This window comes from Varanus komodoensis, unplaced genomic scaffold (assembly GCF_004798865.1).
Source record: "Varanus komodoensis strain SLA01 unplaced genomic scaffold, ASM479886v1 scaffold27, whole genome shotgun sequence".
NCBI lineage: Eukaryota > Metazoa > Chordata > Lepidosauria > Squamata > Varanidae > Varanus > Varanus komodoensis.
In genome coordinates, this window is record NW_025335701.1 from 9,102,724 (window position 1) to 9,119,895 (window position 17,172).

The 17,172-nt window shown below is 51.6% G+C and overlaps 1 protein-coding gene across 1 annotated transcript in view; it reads left to right on the forward strand.

Annotated features, from left to right (window-relative positions):
- Positions 1 to 17,172, forward strand: part of LOC123025310 (guanine nucleotide-binding protein G(o) subunit alpha) — a 162,445-nt gene that overhangs the window by 72,935 nt on the left and 72,338 nt on the right. Inside the window, exon 3 of the mRNA XM_044433898.1 lies at positions 15,491 to 15,632. Coding sequence (XP_044289833.1) covers positions 15,491 to 15,632 — 142 coding nt within the window. The remainder of the gene's footprint in view (positions 1 to 15,490; positions 15,633 to 17,172) is intronic.

Below are 17,172 nucleotides of genomic sequence, written 5' to 3' on the forward strand. Positions count from 1 at the left end.
GCTTCTCCTAAAGATCCGTTTAATAGCAGTCCAGTCCTGTACAAGAGGTCCGGCGTCTCCCAACATCGCCCAGCTAACTCGTCGGCCTTATTTCTGTCAAAACGTGCTCACTGTGCTGTAAGGGGGCAATGCTATGGATGTTCAGCAGGAAGCCAGTCCTGTTGTGTTTGTTGGGGCTTCCAGGTAGAAGTACGGCAGCCATAAGGGTGCAAGCAAAGGATCTTGGGTCTGTAACCTAAGAAAGCTGGAAAACGTTAATGAAGTCGGGCAGGAGCACACGGACTCCGAAACGGAAGCAAAGTCACCCTTGCAAGTTCAATGCAAGGTTGTGTATAAGGTTACGCTTGCTTTTTTTAATATACTGTGAAAAGAGGTTTGTAACCTGATGTTTCTGATGCACCAGAAGGCTGAGGTCGTATTGGAACAGAGACGGGCGGAGGAGAGGCAAGGGGGGGTTTCACAGCAGCATCCTTTATGGCCGCAGGATTTTCAAGTTGCTCCAAAGAGCTTCGAGAGTCTGTTCATGGACTTCGGCTAGTGCAAAACAAACCGGGTGAGAAGAGTCCACTCAGGAGTAGCCGGGAGAGGAAAGCAAGCGTTGCTCTAGGACTGAGATGAACGGGGGAAACGGTGCAAAGCCCTTGAACGACCCGGCATGGCTGTCGGAGGTCGAAGCAGAGGCCCTGCCGCATCGGAGGGTGCCCATCACTCATCCACTCCGTTTGACGTGTGTGCCGTGCCCCTCCGCCACATGACACCTCTAGCTGGGCCTGCCTTCACCCACGTGGGCACTTTTAAGTTCCTTAAATCCTGTGGCCATGTTTATAAAGAAAATGGCCATGTGCACCTTGTAGTAATTTGTCAGCTTGACCATGCTAGGCGCACGCACACACAATTTCTCTTTTATTAGCAGACAGCAAATCATTTATGCCATACCTGCTCTTCTTGCATAACAGCTTAGAACAGCCTTTCTCAACCTGGTGACTTTCAGAGGCATTCGGACCGCAACTCCCAGAATTCCCGTGAAGCAGAGCCCTTGACTGGGAATTCTGGGTGTTGCCATCCAAACACGTCTGGAAGGCACGAGGTTGCGGAAGGCTGGCTTGGAACATTGATAAAATAAATCAACAGCAAAATAAAATAGCAGTGCTGCAGTTTTAACCCAGTTCAAATTCAGGACTGAAGAAAAGACTGAGGGAGAAAAAATTAACTTGGCAAAAGGTTAGTTTGGTGTCTGTCTGGATATGTTTTTAGCAGGAAGCCTACGTGTTAAGTGGATTTTAATTGACATGGAATGCAGTACATTTTTCATCTGTGGTCACTCAGTTTAAGATTTCAAGGTGCAGCAGCATGTAAGTGTCTAAACATGGAAATCTAATGCTGAATTTTAAAAAACTAACATGGGAAATCACATTTTAGATATAATCATTCGCTGTTTTGGCTCATGAGGAATGGAGCTTGCATCTGCCTTTGGTGGACCAGGGTTCGAGTTTCCATTGCGGTAGAAATAAGGCACAGTTGTGTTGACCAGATGAAAGCAAGAAGAGATCCACTAGGTTTACAAAAGTGTTGGAACAACCAAAATCTCAGAATTGTTTGAGAAGTTTTGAACGGGCGACAACCAGAACCCTTCTAGCCCAATTAAAAATCTTATAATAAACTGTCAAACACCCTTCAACCTCATGTGGTGGACTTGTGAAATAATTAAAAGATTTTGGAAGTTGATTTGTTGATACACCCTTTAAAACTAGGTTTGCAATGAGTCCTAAAAATATGCTTTTGAACATAATGCCAGAGACTCTTTCAAAGAACATGTCAGAATTATTCAAATATATGACAACTGCAGCAAGGATTGCAATTGCTTCTAAATGGAAAACAACAGAAAGTCCAACAATTGAAGATTGGAAAAATAAGTTGGCACCGTATGCAGTGATGGCAAAATTAACTAATTATGTAAACAGAATACCGACTGAAGAATGTAATGATAAATGGAAATTCTATTATATCCAGTATAATTAATACAATGTAAAAGAAAGCTTGTTAAAATGTTGTCGCTGATTTATAATTGATTTAAAGTGATTGGAAAATTTGTCAGAACAGAGAATTATAGTCATTCCTTTTTTGAGCTTCAACAGAGTATTGATTGACAAAAAGGTAGAAATTTTTGATCTCTTCGGAAATTTACAGGTTATGAATGTCTTAGTTATACTGGTTTAAAATCCCTTGGCTTCTTTAAGAAATCCTTACGCTTCTTTAAAAAATAGACAAACGAGCTTCCCAACACCTGAGAGAAGAGCATCTTAATCTGGTGCTGCTAAGATCACAGCGTTGCCCCGCGGCGGACCTCATTGGGTGGCAGAGAAGGGCCTCTGACCCAGATCTTAAGGAGCGGGTAGACACATAAGGAAGAAGGTGCTCCTTCAGGTATCCATGTTTAGGGCCTTATGGGACAATACCAGTACCTTAAATTGGGCCCAGACTTCAATTGGCAGCCAGTGTAGACAATACAGGACCGGCGTGATATGGGAGTATCGGCCGGTCCCTGTTAATAACCTGGCAGCTCTATTCTGGACTGATTGAAGTACCGGACCATCTTCAAGGGCAGCCCCGGGTAGAGTGCATTGCAATAGTCCAGACGGGAAGTTACCAGAGTGTGGGTCACTGTTGCCAGGCGCTGCTCATCCAGGTAAGGACACTGCTGATGCATCAGCCAAAGTTGGATTTACTTGCACATGAAAAAAGATACAGAGGAAAATCAAAGTTCACTGCCTTGGCCCATATTTACAGAACTGGTACAGGATCTCCACACTGGGATGCGACAAGCCCAGATGAGTGAAGTGTCACAACCAGTGGGGCTCAAAGCCCAGCCTAAGTCTATTTTAGGTGCTAAAAGCCGAGCATAAAATCCAAAAATGCTCCTTCTCATTCCCATGCAAACTGCAACAAGAATTGCACACAAACAGCAGCATTGGTTTGTCACTTTGCAAAACAGTTGCTGTTACCCGGTGGAAAAAAACGCATGCAGAGGACTCCTGCGGCACCCTAAGGCTGAGGTCGCCCATGCATTCCCACGCATACACACCGCAGTACCTAAGGATGCTTAATTGGGCTTGCGCTCAGCTGACTCCACTTTATCAAATGCTTTAGCACCGCTGTGAGGGACACGCTCCCCTGGAGGCTGCAGTCTCTTGGGGTAATCTGTCAGGGGCTGCATGTGGCCGTGGATGGAGAAATGGGGATGGTGGGCTGCCCCTTCTTCTCTCCCTCGCTCTCTGTCCCCCACGTCTTTCTTCCTCTTCCTCCCTCCTAAGAGGAAGTAAACCTGTCAATTTGTCCCCCCACCCTGCCACATTCACATTTTTGAAGTCTCATGTTCTTTCCCCAGTACGAAGAACGTGGCACATTTTGGAATGTGTATATGAAAACGAGCCAAAATGAAATTCTCACCCACTTGCCCAGGGACAGCCAGCAGGACAGCTACACCCAGGGCAGAGAGGACCACAAAGGAGACCTGCATTGCTGCTGTGAAAAGGCGGGAGCCCAAATTCGGCCCCAGTGTGACCCAGTACGCAAAACAATTCATTGCTGGGGATTCTTTTAGCGCTTCCACACTCCGTTCCCTGAGCCTGGAGGGGCAAATCGGATAGTTTTGGTCTTTCCTGTATCCAGTTTGTATGTTTACTTTTTAAATCTCAAGCTTTTTTGTCCTGAACAAAGAGTACTTTGCCAATGCTCATCTCATTTTTTTATTTTATTTTTATCTAAACTGAAACAACTCTAAAATAAACATTCCTGTCACACAAACCAGCTAGTTCATAAGATGCCCCAAGGTTGTTTTCTAGTTTTGACAGCCACAACTTAATTCCCTTTCTGGAAGGTGAATGGTAAAATCATTGATTGGAACATCTTGATTAAAAGGCTGTTTATCTTGCACGTTTCACTTTTGCAAGAAAAGAATGCAGGGCAGCTGTCTCTTTGGTGCTCCTCTTGTTCGGAAGATGCTCTGATTCAAATGGCGAAGGCATAAATAAAGAAGGAGGGTGTTGGGTGCTGGGCGTTAGCTGGCGATTACTGGCTAACTAAGAAGAGGTGAGAGCGGCAGATAATCCAAGAAAGCTCATCTGATTAAGGGCTGTTTTGCTAAGATTTTTATTAACCCCTCATTCAGGATTGCGTAGAACTTCTCCGCCCCAGACACACACCGTGCTGGCCGTGTGCCTTGTGAGAAGATGAGTTGCATCGCCTTACATTATCTGGATGCAACACTGTGGAGGGAGAGGTGGGAAGGCGTCTGCGGGAGGCCTGGTTCAGTGCAGCTAAGCTTCTGCAGGCTGCACAATCCATCGCTGGAAACAAGCAGAGAGAATAGATTCTGGCTGAAGTGGCTGCAGCTGGTTTCAGAGCCGGTGGGCTGAGGCAGGCAGAGCCTGGAATCGGACAAGAACCGGAGAAAGCTGCAGTGCCCAGGCGTTGCAAAATCTTCCAGGCGGGTGGGGGGTTTTGCATTGCCAAAGCTCTTCCCTAGAGAGGGGACGGAGCGGCATGCAAAATGCGTGCGTGTGCACCTGGGTGCAAGCACACGCGTTCATATGTAGCACTGCAAATTTAGGCGTTATGAGTAGAATTTAAATGGGAATGGGAACATCTTGCCCTGGTGGGGGAGAATGTGGGAGCTGGTCATACAGCTAACTCCCGATGGACAATTTCCAGGCCCCGATTCTCTCCTCTGATGGTGACTGAAAGCGATGAGCAACTTACTCTAAGGGTGTAGCCCAGCGGTGGTACCCACAATGGATTACTAAGATGTGGTTCTTTTTTTGCCAGCACTGGGAAGCCAAAGGGTTGCTCAGCTGTGCAGCAGGGCAGAGCCCGGGACCTGAGCAGGGTGGGGGATCGGGCCACGGAAAGACGTGGGAAATGATTCGGACTGGGACGGGGGAAGGTGCTGGGCAGGTGCCCAGGGAGAGAAGCCTGGAAGCATCGCTGCGACACGGGGCAGAAATTCTTGCCGTCTCAGGACAGCCCAGCTGGTCTTTGGGACCCAGGAGAATGCGGGGTCCTAGCGGAAAGAGTTGGGGGTGGGAATAGGACTATTTCCTAGTCTTTTGAGGTGTAATTGCTATTTTAATTGGGGCTTTATTGAGGATGTGATGCTGTGCTTTTTTCTTTTTTCTTTTTATTGTACAACCGCCCTGAGACCTTTGTAATAGGATGGGATAGAAAAGCTTTAGATGGATGGATACTGTGGATGGATGGATAGGAGACCTATGCATTGGATGTCGGATGAAAAGGGGTGGGCAGGCAGGTCACTCAGTACTCAAAGAGACCCGCAGGCAGGGAACTGGCCAGATGGACAGGGCTTGCTTAAGGGCATGCTGGGTGCACCGGGGTCTATTCTGCTCACAGCGACATCCTCTCTTGTGCATTTAAAAGGTGTTCTGTATTGCAAAAAAAAGCCCCCTGGTGCTAGTCCTCAGGACAGTGTGTTGAGCTGCAGCGGCAGAAGCAAGCTTCATTTTGTGCCAGTAGCTGCAACAGTGACGTGATTAAGACAGTTGAACATGCTCAGAGCCCTTCCTTCTTTCTAGAGCAAAGTCGGCAAACTGTTTTGGGGTTGTCTAGAGGAGGGAGTCGCTGTAACCTATCATGAATGTAGAAATAGTAATATAGCATGGACTGCAGAGCGGGGAGAAACAAGGACTTGTGCTGTATTTTGCAGGTGAGATAATGACCATGTGCAGGGTGGGGGTGGGGAGCTGCAAGATCCTAAATATGCAGGGTCGAAAACTACCCACCTGTGCCAGTGGGCTGTCCGTTTGACTTGCTTAAGAACTTGGCGGCACATGAAGAATGTGATCTGAATCGCTGAAGCTTTGCACAGAACTAGAACTGCAGTAAGGTTTCTTGGAACTAGTTTCTTGACCAGCTGTTTCTCAAACCATGAATACCTGTCTTCTTCCAATCTACGTACTGAAGGTTTGCAGGCTTCCTTCCCTAAGAATGTGTCCAGTAATGCATTTTCCCCAGAGAGCCCAGGGTCTTTATTCCTGCAAAAAAAAAAGTGTGTGTGGTGGGGGGAAGGATTAGGGATTCTTTACCACTTCTCTGAGCCTGCTGCCAGCTCCCTCTTATTTCTCATGAAGCCAGGTTTGGCCACGATCCGGGCAGCACCCACCAGCTGAGTCCATGATTACAGCGTGATGTCACCACCACCCGATCACCTTTGATTATCCTCATGTGCCCATCACAGCACAGTTCTTGCCAATAGTTATTTGCTTTTGAAAAGCAATTCTGGTCCTGTTCTAAGTGCCTTTAATCAAGTGCTTCCCCTACTTTTGGTCGTAGCTGATAAAAGGGGAGGGGGCAGCAGAGAGCTGGAATGCCGCTTTGGAGCCAGGGGTCAGCAGCTGCATTTCTTGCTGCTCGCAAGTAAATGGATGCCCAGCCTGGTTTTGCATGCCAGACCACAAATCCATTTACCAAAAGCAGGAGGAACTGTTTCCCGTCTTTTCTGGGATTTCTCCAGTTACCAAATGGACTTACCATGTAGCCAGTGCAGGAGGTAAGATTGATAAGGGACTGGGGGCGGGTGGGGGGGGGGACTGGCTTGCTGTACCCGCTCTCAGGCTCAGCAGTTTTGGGCTCCCATACTGAGTAAAACTCTTGCAGCTGCAAGAGAAGGGGCATCTTCTCGCAAGCGCCTCCCTTTACCAAAGAGAGGGTATCATTTACGGTCCGGGCTTTGGGTGGCCATTTTGTCTTCTGACACCTAATGACAATACGATATTCTCATCGATTGAGGGTGGTGTCGCTCAAGGACACCCCCTTTGACCAAGTTGTGCTTAGGCAGCACTTCTCCAAACGTGCCGGGTGGCTGGATTAGATTGGGGTGTTCACCTTCTCAGGAGCTGAGCGCGACTGTATGTTTAGGACGCAGTTGCCTCTGGACAGCAAAATATTTTACGGCAACTGGATTCCGCTGCAAGTCGGAGCTGTGGGTGCTAGTGACCAAGGGTAGCGTTTTTCAGTCTAAAGAATGCCGTGGCCGCAAGCTGGTTTCTTGCAGGAAAGATATGCAGGGATGGATGGGCGGAGTTGAAGCTGCGTGCCGAACCCCTTGACCCACAGGACTGACCCAGGCCAGACGATGCAGGGTCATATCACTGTCCCCAGCTGGGTCCACAGACAGCTGGGTGAGGGACACCCATCCTTCCAAGGCCATGGATGCTTGTCACCCTTGGGCAGAGGCTGATGTGGCCAACCTCACGCAGGTCGTGCCGTTTTCATCGCCACCTCTTCCCCGTCGAAATGAGCCAGCAGGGCTTCAGTACCAGGGCTGCCCACTGGCCCAGCGTCTTCTCGTGGCCTCTGTGCAGGGTGCTGCGCATGCATCTGCAAAGCTCACGGAGGAAGACGTTTCCCTGGCAAGGGCTGCCCAAGATCCTTTGCGGCTGCAGACGGCAGGGCCTGGGCTGGGGCTGCTCACATGCAGGTCACAGGTTCCCCCCGCGCCGGGACAAAAACTCCTCCATCCTGACAAACCGGGGGTGCTGCTTAGTCAGTCTTCAGTTCCCAAAATCTGGATCCCGTGGGGGTGGCCGCTTACCAATCACCCCAAAAACAGGAGAAAAAAGCACACTGGTGCCCATAAAATGCATGCAAAGGTGCCCTATCCGATCCTTCTCCACTCCATTTCTCTCTCATAACAACAACCCTGTGAGGTTGCACAGGCTGAAAGTCCATGACTGGAGGAGGAGAAAGACGGAAGCTGCTTTGAGTTCTTAAAAATAAAAGGTGGGATATAAATCTAATGAAACAAGAAATCCATAAGATAACTGTTTGAACAAAAAGGAAAAGGGTGTCCCAAATGAGGATGGGAACAAGCAGAACTTTGAGGTGAAGTTTGGAAGGGTCTCAGCAACCTGAGCACCCCTCCTTCTCCCTGTTTAGTCATGTGGGTCTGAGATCCATGGCCCAGAGGGCAACCAAGTGACCCCACAGCCAGCCCGGGTGTTGAGACCCTGGCAACACAACACACCCGGTCTGAAGTTGTTCACTGCGGCACTTTTCCTTCCTTCTTTTTGACGCAGTTCATGGTCAGGGTATGGCTGGTGGGGTGCCTTCGCGGCGGGGGCATAGTTTGCTCTTTTGCACATGCGCCCCGAATCATCCTTTCCCGCAGCAAGCGTGCTTATTCCCATGACAAAGCGTTGCTCATCAGAGTCACAGAAGCAACCCTCATTTTATCCCTGCAGCCATGATGGAGTTAGGATTTAAGTTCTGCAAAATGCAGAACTGCACCTGCTCTGCGGATTTCTTCTCCCAAGTGGGGCTGGTAAACAGCAGGGCTTTACTTGGCCCTTGCGGCAGCGTCTCGGGAAGGCAGGCACAGGTGCAAGGCACAGGATGCTGAAGGTGAGGCTGGGGGTGAGCTGCGGAAGGCACATCGAAGCCTAAAGAGGGACCCCGTAAGAGCTTAAGCGCAGGGGTCTAAAATTCCCTAGCTGTGCTTCTGGGAAGAAGGAGCAGGAGCAAGAGCTGGGCCAGGTGACTTACGGCTTGATGGTGGGACCCCGCAGGACTCTGGGCACTGGCCAACACCCCACAGTGCCGGCATCTGGCACCAACCTGGCGATCACACTGCTGCTTTCCCTCTTCCCAGAGAATGCTGGGTTCCCAGCTGCCCCTGCTCGCACCACCTTCCGTCCTTTGTCGTGTTGTGGCACAGTGCAGGGGAGACTGCTGGGCAAAACAGCCCTGCTTTGCAGGGTTGGGGAGACAGGAAAAGGGCATGAATCTCCTGCCTCTCCGTTCCGTGCATCAGAGATTTCCCGTAGGTTCTCCTCCCACCTTCTCCACCCCAAATTTCTTGCACAGCAAAACCAGCAGCTCTACATTTCTTGCTCCCTGGATCTTGGAAGGAGGTTCGTCAGGTCACTGCGAGTGCAGAGACCAAGCCTTTTCAGCATGTGGAACCATCCTCGGCCTTGCTAACTTGGAAAGTCCAATTGTGAGAAGTCCTGACAGCTGCGTGGGAGCGGCAGCTCCTGATCAACTCCGCCTGACCTAAGAGGGCAAGTGGCAATGAGGCGCAGATGAGGCCTCTGCGCTTCTGGCCCGAGGCGCTCATTCCAGCTAAAAGCATCGCACTGCTGAGGTTGCATCAGAAGGTCTGATGTAACATGGAGCAGTCGGTGGCAAAGGCAACATGCTTCTCCTTGCCTTCAGCCACCTGGCCCTTGTGCGGTGCCGCTTGCAGAGCAGCCTTCCCAAGCCTGGTCCCCTCCAGACGTTTTGCACCACAGCTCCTAGCATGCCCAGCCATTGGACGGGCTGGCTGAGTCCGGTGGGAGCTGATGCTCCAGCATCCGGGCTGTGGGCACTGTACGTGTGAGTGAGTGAGTGAGTGAGTGCATCAGCCACAGCGTCTCCTGTACTTCTTCCTCACCAACATTTTCCAGGCCAGGGCAAGAAGCGGGTGAACAAGGAGGCCGCAATGGGGAGGAAGAAGAGCAATTCCTGGGGGGTGGGGTCTTGTCACTAGGCTCTCATGGGGTGGGGGCCCAGACCTTGCCCAGCCTTGGCGCCTGCCTCCGCTTCTCCTCGAAGACAAGTGGAAGGGAAGTGTGCCGAATCCGGGGACACGAGCAGGCATTCCGGTGATTTCTTCACTGCGCTCCAAAGGCTTAAGAAAAGCCGTGTAGTTTCACTGTGCCCATTACAGAGCAACTTTCCGGTACTTCCTCAGTGCCATATGGAAATGCTTCTTCCCGTAGTTTGTGTGTCAGCTCGGCATCTCCATAATTTCCACAATCCAGAGATGATCCCCGTACGGGTCAGCCCTGCGGGCTGCGGAAAGGCAGCTGCGCTCTTTCCCCACTCGGATCGCATCGGGAACAAAGGCTGGGTGATCAGAACAGAGCAGATCAGGCAGGTCTTGTTTTGTTGGCTGCATAATGCACTTGGAGAGACAAAGGCCTGCAGCTGTGAGTCCCCTTTCCCTTCTACAAATATTCGGCACCATCAACCCGGGTGGTAATGGGCAGGGCCTGGCACACACTGCAGGCAGAACTTGAAGTCGCCTTGGGTGCGCCCGGAAGGAATGCAGATGAGGCACTTGGCAGAGCTGATGTCTTCCCCGAGGTTAGCTCCATCGGATCGGGCTTCGGAGAGGGTGGATTTGACCTGGTCCTGAATGCTGCAACACTCCCTCTTAGGGACAAGGTCCGCAGCTTAGGAGTACTGCTCGACCCGGAGCTTTCTTTGGAAGCTCAGGTGACAGCGGTGGCGAGGAGCGCCTTCCTTCAGCTTCGGCTGATTAATCAGCTGCGCCCCTACCTGGAGTACGACTGCCTGGCGACGGTGACACACGCGCTGGTGACTTCCCGCCTTGACTTCTGTAACGCGCTTTACGTGGGGCTTCCCCTGAAGACGGTCCGAACACTTCAATTGGTGCAAAATAGAGCTGCCAGGTTGCTGACGGGGACGGGGCGTTATGCTCACAGGACTCCAGTCCTCCGTCAGCTTCACTGGCTGACCATTGAAGCCCGGGCCCAATTCAAGGTGTTGATTATGACCTATAAAGCCCTAAACGGCTTGGGTCCTGGCTACCTGAACGAGTGCTTACGTCCGTATATGCCCGACCGCCCCTTGAGATCTGCAGGAGAGTCCCTTCTCCGGGAACCCTCCATGAAAGAAATTAGGAGAGTAAGTACTCGGAGGAGGGCTTTCTCTGCGGTGGCGCCCAACCTATGGAATTCACTCCCCAAAGAGGTCCTCCTGGCACCGTCATTACTGGTTTTTCGGCGCCAGGTAAAGACCTTTTTATTTAAACATCATTTTAATTGTTAAAATATATGATCTGGCCAGGGCAACTTCTTCTTCCTTCTCTTTTCTCCTCCTATATTCTTTATTTACTTATTTTACACTGTTAATTTTAATTTTATATTATGTTTGTATCTCAGTGTATTTTTTGTATTTTTGTATTTAGTGGTAATTTATTATGTTCTATTGTATTTCAATGTATTTTATTGTGTTGTAAACCGCCCCGAGGCTTCGGCAAGGGGCGGCATAGAAATGTTAATAATAATAATAATAATAATAATAATAATAATAATAATAATAAGTTGCTAGCTGTGCCGGCACCAGGCTGTGCCCCACAGCCTGGGCGCCCCGTTCCAATAGGGGCTGCGTCATGTGCCCCAGCCAGCTGCTGCATGGCAGGGCCTCTGGCTGCAACCTCGAAGGAGGTGCTCCTGGGCCCAAAGCAGGGATTTCTGGGGATCTTGAACTGCACCCAGAAATACACTGCAAGTCAGTGTGGGTGTACCGTGGGCTGCTACACGTTTAGGACCTGGGCTATTGGGGTATTTGCATGTGGACTGATCTTTCTCTGATGGGGTTCCTACTGCAGGGGTTGGGTGGACACCCTTCCACGCGAGGCAGTGTGCGTTTCACAATGAAAACCTAAGTGTTGCATTCCCGTGGCTGGTCTTTCGTTGAAACTTGGTGTGCTTGCACTTTGGAACATAAGCAGAGTCCCTCTAAAGCCCTCAAAAGCCAAGCAGGTGTCTGCGGAAGCTGACAAAGAGGACACGGACTCTCTTGTCCATGTTCCTCGGCAACTGGCAGGCACAGGCTTAGAGCTCTCCTGACCAGCAAACAGAGAAGGGCTTCTTTGCAAGAATCTGTCTCTGCTCGTTCTAACGCCATCCGGGTTGGTGGCCATTGCGACATCCTAGGGAGGTGAATCCCATACTTTATCGCCGTGCCTTGCGAAGGGCTTCTCTTTATGGGTCCTGAATCCCTCACCATCCTTCTTCATAGGAAGACCCCCTTGAATTCCTCCGTGCATAGCCTTGCACCCCTTTGTCATGGCGCTCCTTCTTCACCTTGCCTTGTAAGCTGAGGCAGTGTGGCAAAAGCCTGGCTCTCAACGGGAACACTGCGTCCAGTGACTTGGCCCCTTCTGCCTCCCGCTCGCTCTTGCTGGCCCTAATCAGTGGGGTATTGTGGGTCCCTCCAGACGGTTCTAGAGAGCTTCTGGTGTCCTGAGTTGCCACCAAATGAGCGCCGCTGAGGCCTGTCCCAGCCAGTCTCGGCCAGCCGTGGCTGGCACTGCCCTGCTTCCCCTCCCTCATCTCAGCCCGTCTTCTGGTCCCTGCTGTGTCTTCAGACTAGACAGAAGGAGGTCTGAAAAAACGCCTTCTCTCTTCCAAATCTCTGCTGGCTTAAGAAGTAACAAAAATATTGGTTGGACTGACGTTCCCACCGCCCCAAGCCAGCATGGTCCTTGTGAAGCAGGTTGCAGACTGTGGGATTATGGGGTATGCTCCCGGACACACAGAATCCACAGAGTAGGGGCAGTTGCCCAGCAAGATCTGTCCTGAGGTCACTGCGCCAGCCCCCTCTGGCCATGCCCTGCCCACGGCTGACGGTCTGAGTAGGGAATCGCTGCACCTGCGGCGTCCGGAAGGGCCCACACAGGAGGAGTATTACCCGAGATCCTCGGCTGCCTGGATAGGACATGTGTCCGCTTGAGCTTGTGCACGCGGGCCAGCTGGCGCCCAGGGCTGGCCTGCTCCAGGCGCACCCCCGGCGGGGCCTCCTGCAAGAAGTCCCTGCAGCCTGCTGGCTCAGCTGCCTTCTGCCCTGAGAAGGAAAAGGGAGGCTGCTTGAAGGAGGAGCTGCAGACGCCCCGACAGCTTGCTCCTTCCCTTCCGGTCCACGGAGAGGCGGTGAGGAAGAGAGGCGGTGCTGCAGGAGCAGAGCTGTGACTGCTGGCAAGCCACGGAGGGCGCCCTTCTTGCCCAGAGGCAAGCCGAGCCGGCAGGCCCCCCTGCGCGCAGGTGAGCAGCAGGAGCCTGCGGGCTTTTGCTCTCTCATCAACCCTTCTCCATAGATGCATCTGGCGTACCTAATTCCCTCCAGAGGTGCTGCGGGCCCAGGCACCACCTGCTGCTTGTGGCGACTCGCGGATCGCTCTGCCACATGTTTGCTTATTCCCACAACTGGCAATTGCCGATGAGCCATCACCGTGCAGCTCCCGCTCCGGTCGCTGCTGATGTTGCTCGAGCTTCACCTGAGCAAGGCCGACTGAGGTGGCTCGTTGGCAATGCACACTGCTGAGAGAGCAAGACCCAAGCGCCTCCTGGCGTCACTGCCCTGTTTTCCCAGTTCCCCCTTTTCTTCCCTATGCCTTGCAGTTCCAGAGTGAGGTCCAGATGCATTGCCCTCACTCTGATCTGCCTTCACAGCCATGCACCACAGCCCTTAAGGACGGGCTGCATTCACTCTGAGGTTGCAAACAGAATTAAAAATGGCACACGGCAAGAGGAGGAATCATGGTCCCTGCAACTAGCTGGACAAATAACTTGCCTGTTAAAATCTGTATTTCAGAACCAGATGCTGAGATTTTTAAACCCTTAGATGAATGCAGAAGCAGAATCCAAGATCAAAACAGCCCCAAGCATTGCACACAGACCGAATCATCCTCCACTAAGTTGCATTAATTTTGACAGGAAATATCGCAGTAATCCCTGCAAGGACTTAGTTGCAGCAGGCATGCCACACCACCGGAGGGTGCGACTCGGGGGCACAGCATCCCCCTGTAGTGATTAGAGGCGGCATCAGGCGGGGTCGCAGCCCCTGCACCTTTCTCCCAGGCATGCAGAAGACTCAAATTCCTGTCCTTCAGGCCGCAGCCCTGTACTTGCATGCCACTGAACACATTGCAATTCTGCAGTGCAACATTAGCGCATTGTAGAAACACAGAATAGTCGAGTTGGAAGGGGCCAGGAAGGCCATTGGCACCAACCCTCTGCTGGTGCAGGATACCACATGACACCCTCCCACTCAGAGGGCTGCCCAGTTCCTTTTTGAATGTCTCCAGGGTGGGAGAGCCCCCCACCCCTCCAGGCAGCTGGTCCCTCTGTCGTGTTGCTCTGACAGAGAGGAAGCTTTTTCTGATGTCCAGCCTGGCTCTGGGTTGCCACAACCTGAACTGATTATTCCATGTCCTGCTCTCTGGCATCAGCAAGAAGAGATCTGGACCCTCCTCTTTGTGACAGCCTTTGAGGGACTTAGAGGGATATCATGCATGTGTGAATCTGGTTACGCTGGGTCGCCTATTCCTCTGTCTCCCCCAGCCCCACCGCCTTTCACTCAGAATGCTGCAGGATTTCCTCTGCTGTCCTTCCTCCCTCTCTTCCCGCTTCCTTCAATTCCGCCCTCTAACGGCTCAAGCCCAGGACCTCAGCCTGTCGCTGAGCTCAGCACGCATCCCTGGGCGACCTCTCTTTGGTCCCCTGTTCACATCCTCCGCCCCACCGCCCTCTCCTTCCTTTGCGCCATTTTCCGGTCGCATTTGAGATTGTAAGTTCCTCTGCTCTGCTCAGGGAAAGTGGCGTGTGCACTGGTGGCGTGATAGAATACACCTTGTCGTGGATCCGCCCGCAGGCCGGCACCCGTGTTTTCCCAGTGGGTGCCCTCCCAGCATCCAGGAGAAGTCCGAGGGTTCCTGACCATTGGCCATGCCTGCTGGGGCTGATGGGAACTCCACTGCAAAGGCACCGCTTGGGGAAGGTGGCCTGTGTTATTTGGCTGCTTTGGGGTCCCCTTGTTCTCCTCTTTGACTCTTGTGAATTCTGAAAGGCCCCCAGGGAGGCTGCTCTGATTGTTTATCTGTGATTATTATCTCTCTGCTTTAGCCCCTAATTTCCCCTAAGGGTTGTGAGGGGGAGGAGCAGTGGCAATTAGCAGGTAAGGAGAGGTGAGCCAGATAAACAACCTGGGGAGGGAAGCAGGCAGCAGCCCCTTCCCGTTTTCTCAGCCCGTCTCTGGCTGCCCGCACTTCCAGCAGAACCTGGCTTTTACAGATTTCGTACGACGACTAGAACACTGAGGTGTCCTGATGGGATGTCAGGGTTGCAATCACCCCCACTCCTTCCCCTTGAATTTTAAAATTGTATTTCTTAAGATTTCCTGGGTTTTTAAAAACTTGGGAGTGCCACCCACAAGCCCCACCGTTCAAACAGCAGTGGTATGGTTTTGAGCTCAGATTCTTTTCTAAAATTCAGTTGGAACAGTAACTACTCTTTTATTTTGCTTATTTATTTGATCTATATCCCGAGTTTTCTTTTTTTTTTTTTTAAGAACTCAAAGCAGCTTGCATCATTGTCTTCCTGCTGCTCTCCATCTTATCCCTGCAACAGCCACCCTGCGAGGTAGCCTTGGCTGAGAGTCTGTGACTGACCCAGTGGGCTCCATGGCTGAGCAGGGACTGGAACTCAGATCTCCTGAGTTCCAGACCCCGTGCTCCCAGCTGCGCTTGCTATGAAAGGACACACTAACCGGGAGAAAGAGTGTCCAGGACATTCCCAGACTTCCACGTTTGCCCGCTGCTCCAAAAGGCTTGGAGGCGTAAGGGGCAATTTGGAGACAGCCTCGTTGATAACAAATGCTCTTTCTTTGTGCTTCCTCCCCATCCAAGGATCATCCACGAAGATGGCTTCTCCGGAGAAGATGTGAAACAGTACAAGCCTGTGGTCTATAGCAACACCATCCAGTCGCTGGCCGCCATTGTCCGTGCGATGGACACCCTGGGCATAGAGTACGGTGACAAGGAGAGAAGGGTAAGATGGAGCAGCCCTCCAACTTGAGCTGATATGAGATGTCATAAGTGTCGGGGGTCTTTCATGCTTGACTGCAGACCGGGTCGTGCCACGTACATGAATGCATTTGCAAACACATCATTACCCTCATCCACGTGGGCACTTTTGCTCATTCTCACTCCCCAGCTACGTATCTCCTTGTTGCACCTGAAGTGAGCTTTTGAGTGCTGCTGCATTCCAGAATTAGGGGACACCACCACAGAGGCCCTGTTAAACTACAGCCCCCATCAGCTGAAGATACAGCCCAACTCCAGGCCTTGCAGGAGTTGTAGTCCAAAGCATCCAAAGGACACCCAGTGGCTTTTCCCTGCAGCAGAAGGAACTCTGCACCTTCCCTGGTTTCTGTCTCCACGCATGAGACGAGTTCTGGGTTGTGGCACGGGGCACTCGCCACAAAGAGCTTGCTTACCCTGACCCATTTTTGTTTATATTATTTTTATTTTATTTCCCATATTCATACGGCAACTGAGCCACATGGATTTTGTAAGAATTCCCTTGCCTGTAATGCAATGTTCTCACTCTGGTAGACTTCAGCCCAGTTTAATTCAGATGTGAGTTACTTCTGAGTAGACCTGCATAGGATTGCGCTGTTCTTTTCTGAGTTTCTGACTGCAGTGAGCCGAGTGATCATTTCCCCTTCTGATGGCTCAGCTGGTTTCCTTAATTGTAATTACTGGCAGTTGTTTAGTTAAATCTCGTTCCTGGAAATAGCACCTACTATCCTTCCCTTGGCCAACAATTTGAGAACTGGGCTACTACAGTTCAGTGTTTGTTGCTAGGCTGCAGGATCGGCAGCTCTTCCCGCATCTTCTGGTGAGATTTTAAGCCATGTGCTGGTGCTGGTATCCACGCATGACTCAGGGCTGTTTCACGCCTGCCTGCGAAGCACTTGATTCTCACGCCACGGTGATGTGGCTGAATGTGTGAACTGCCACGAGCGCCTTTGTGTGGGAGGTGACCCCCAAGGGACCATGGGGCACAGTCTGGCATGGCTTGCGGGCACACAGATGCCTCCTCGTGTCATGAAGTGCTGAACGTGGAGGCGTGTGAACAGAGCCCGAGGGAATCGGTGCTGGGAAAGTGATCCTTGGAGGTCAGTACGGGAGTTTGGAGGGTGGGGCGGTGCAGAGAGCTGTGAAGAAGCTGCCAGCACCTTCTGGGACACCAGGGTATTTCTCTCATTCCCTCCTCTGGCATTCACATGGGATGGAAGACCAAGATGCCTTGCCCTCACTCTTCATCCCGCGGCCAGCAGCGCCTCTTGGCGTGAAGAGTTGCCCTTCTGCACCTCGTGCTCTCCAGGCATGTTGGACGACAGCTTCCAGAACCCCTGGCCATTGGCCAAGGTGGCTGGGGCTGATCGGCACTGAAGTCTGAGCACCTGGTGGGCACCAGCTGGGGAAGGCACACACCCCACCTCTAGAGTGCATTCTTCAGGTGCCTTCCACCACATAAGGTGCATTTGCTCCTTTGAAGATTAGCCTGCACGGGGCAGAAGCGG